We start from the raw sequence: 1,273 nt of genomic DNA, 5'->3' as shown, positions 1-1,273 counted from the left end.
AGAATCTCAAGTGCTGCTTCCAACACTTATCTTTTGTATGCTTTGGTTTCTTGCAGTACTCACACACAACTTCTCTTTTCCCTGAACCACCTAAACTTCCTGTAATCCCCTTCAATTTCAGCCCCGTGTTGGAAAAATGGTCACTTAGGCTAGCCCCTTGAACCTGGACCAGCGTCCTGCTCACTTCACTACCCACCAAGGCATAGGCCTGAAACAATGATACATTATCCTTGGCTAAGATATTTTGCTTGGTGATGTCAAACTAGGGATTCAGCCCTGTCAAGAATTCAAAAGCCCTGTTTCTCTCAACTAATTTCCTATAGGTTTCAGCATCATTAGCACTTTCCTAGACAACAGTTTCCATTAGGCCTATTTCTTGCCAAAGGGATTTCAGCATTGTGAAGTAAATGGCTAAAGGTCTCTCCCCCTGCCTTAAATTATTCACATCACTCATCAGCTTATATGCCCTAGCCACATTTAGTTTTTGAGAAAAAGTTTCAGCCACACTACCCCATATTTCCTTTATTGGGTTCATCCATAAATAATGTTGACTGATTTGTGGTTGCATTGAGTTCACTAACCATCCAATGATGGTATAATTCTCTTGCATCCAGTTTTCATAAGATGGATCATCTTCCAGAGGAGATTTCTTGCTCCCAGATATATACTCCCACTTGCCTCTACTACAAACATGAATTTTTACTGATTCTGACCATCCCAGATAGTTGGTTTCAACTAGCATGACTATGGTCATAGCCAAAAGAGAGTCAACAGGAGCTCCCAGAACCTGTCTGGATTCAGCCACACACTTGTTTTCAACTCCCAAGATATCCATCTTCTGAAAACCACTCCAAAAGAACTTCAAACAGCTTCAATTGATAAGCAAGGAAGACAGGAAACAATAGATACTAAGTACCAACCTTTATGCAGTCGTATCTATCAGTTGCATCTCACCCAAAACCCAGGAGAAAACAAAAAATACCAGTCTCTCCTTGTAGACTTTGACGAACACCAAGAAACTTGAATCGATCTTCAAGAAGAAGAACAAGGACCCCTTCAATCACTAAGCACCAAGGCGAAGCTCCCTATGGAGCCCGCAAGCAAAATTCTCCAGTTAATTGGGGTTTTGGGCAAAAACACCAGGGACTATCAGAATGATGACAAAGACAACCTTCTTTTCTCCAAAAATCCACTAACAACTGGGCTACAAAATGATCTTCAATCACTCATTCGATTTAGCTCTCCATACACACTTTGTATGGGAAAAAAAAAA

At 40.9% G+C, this 1,273-nt stretch overlaps 1 protein-coding gene across 1 annotated transcript; it reads right to left on the bottom strand.

Moving 5' to 3' along the window:
- Positions 1 to 346: 346 nt before the first annotated feature.
- On the bottom strand, positions 347 to 835 carry LOC148802351 (uncharacterized). Its single transcript, XM_088897878.1, has one exon. The coding sequence runs from the start codon at positions 833 to 835 to the stop codon at positions 347 to 349; it is 489 nt and encodes a 162-aa protein (XP_088754004.1).
- Between the last annotated feature and the right edge of the window lie 438 nt (positions 836 to 1,273).

The sequence above is a fragment of the Nelumbo nucifera genome, chromosome 2 (genome assembly GCF_055504915.1).
Source record: "Nelumbo nucifera cultivar China Antique chromosome 2, China Antique-T2T, whole genome shotgun sequence".
In the NCBI taxonomy this organism is placed as follows: domain Eukaryota; kingdom Viridiplantae; phylum Streptophyta; class Magnoliopsida; order Proteales; family Nelumbonaceae; genus Nelumbo; species Nelumbo nucifera.
Note: the sequence above shows the minus strand (reverse complement) of the source record. Positions and strands in the feature narration are given on the sequence as shown.

Bases quoted from the DNA above. Each gene is read 5' to 3' on its own strand.
- LOC148802351 (XM_088897878.1), bottom strand. From the start codon at position 835: ATGGATATCTTGGGAGTTGAAAACAAGTGTGTGGCTGAATCCAGACAG.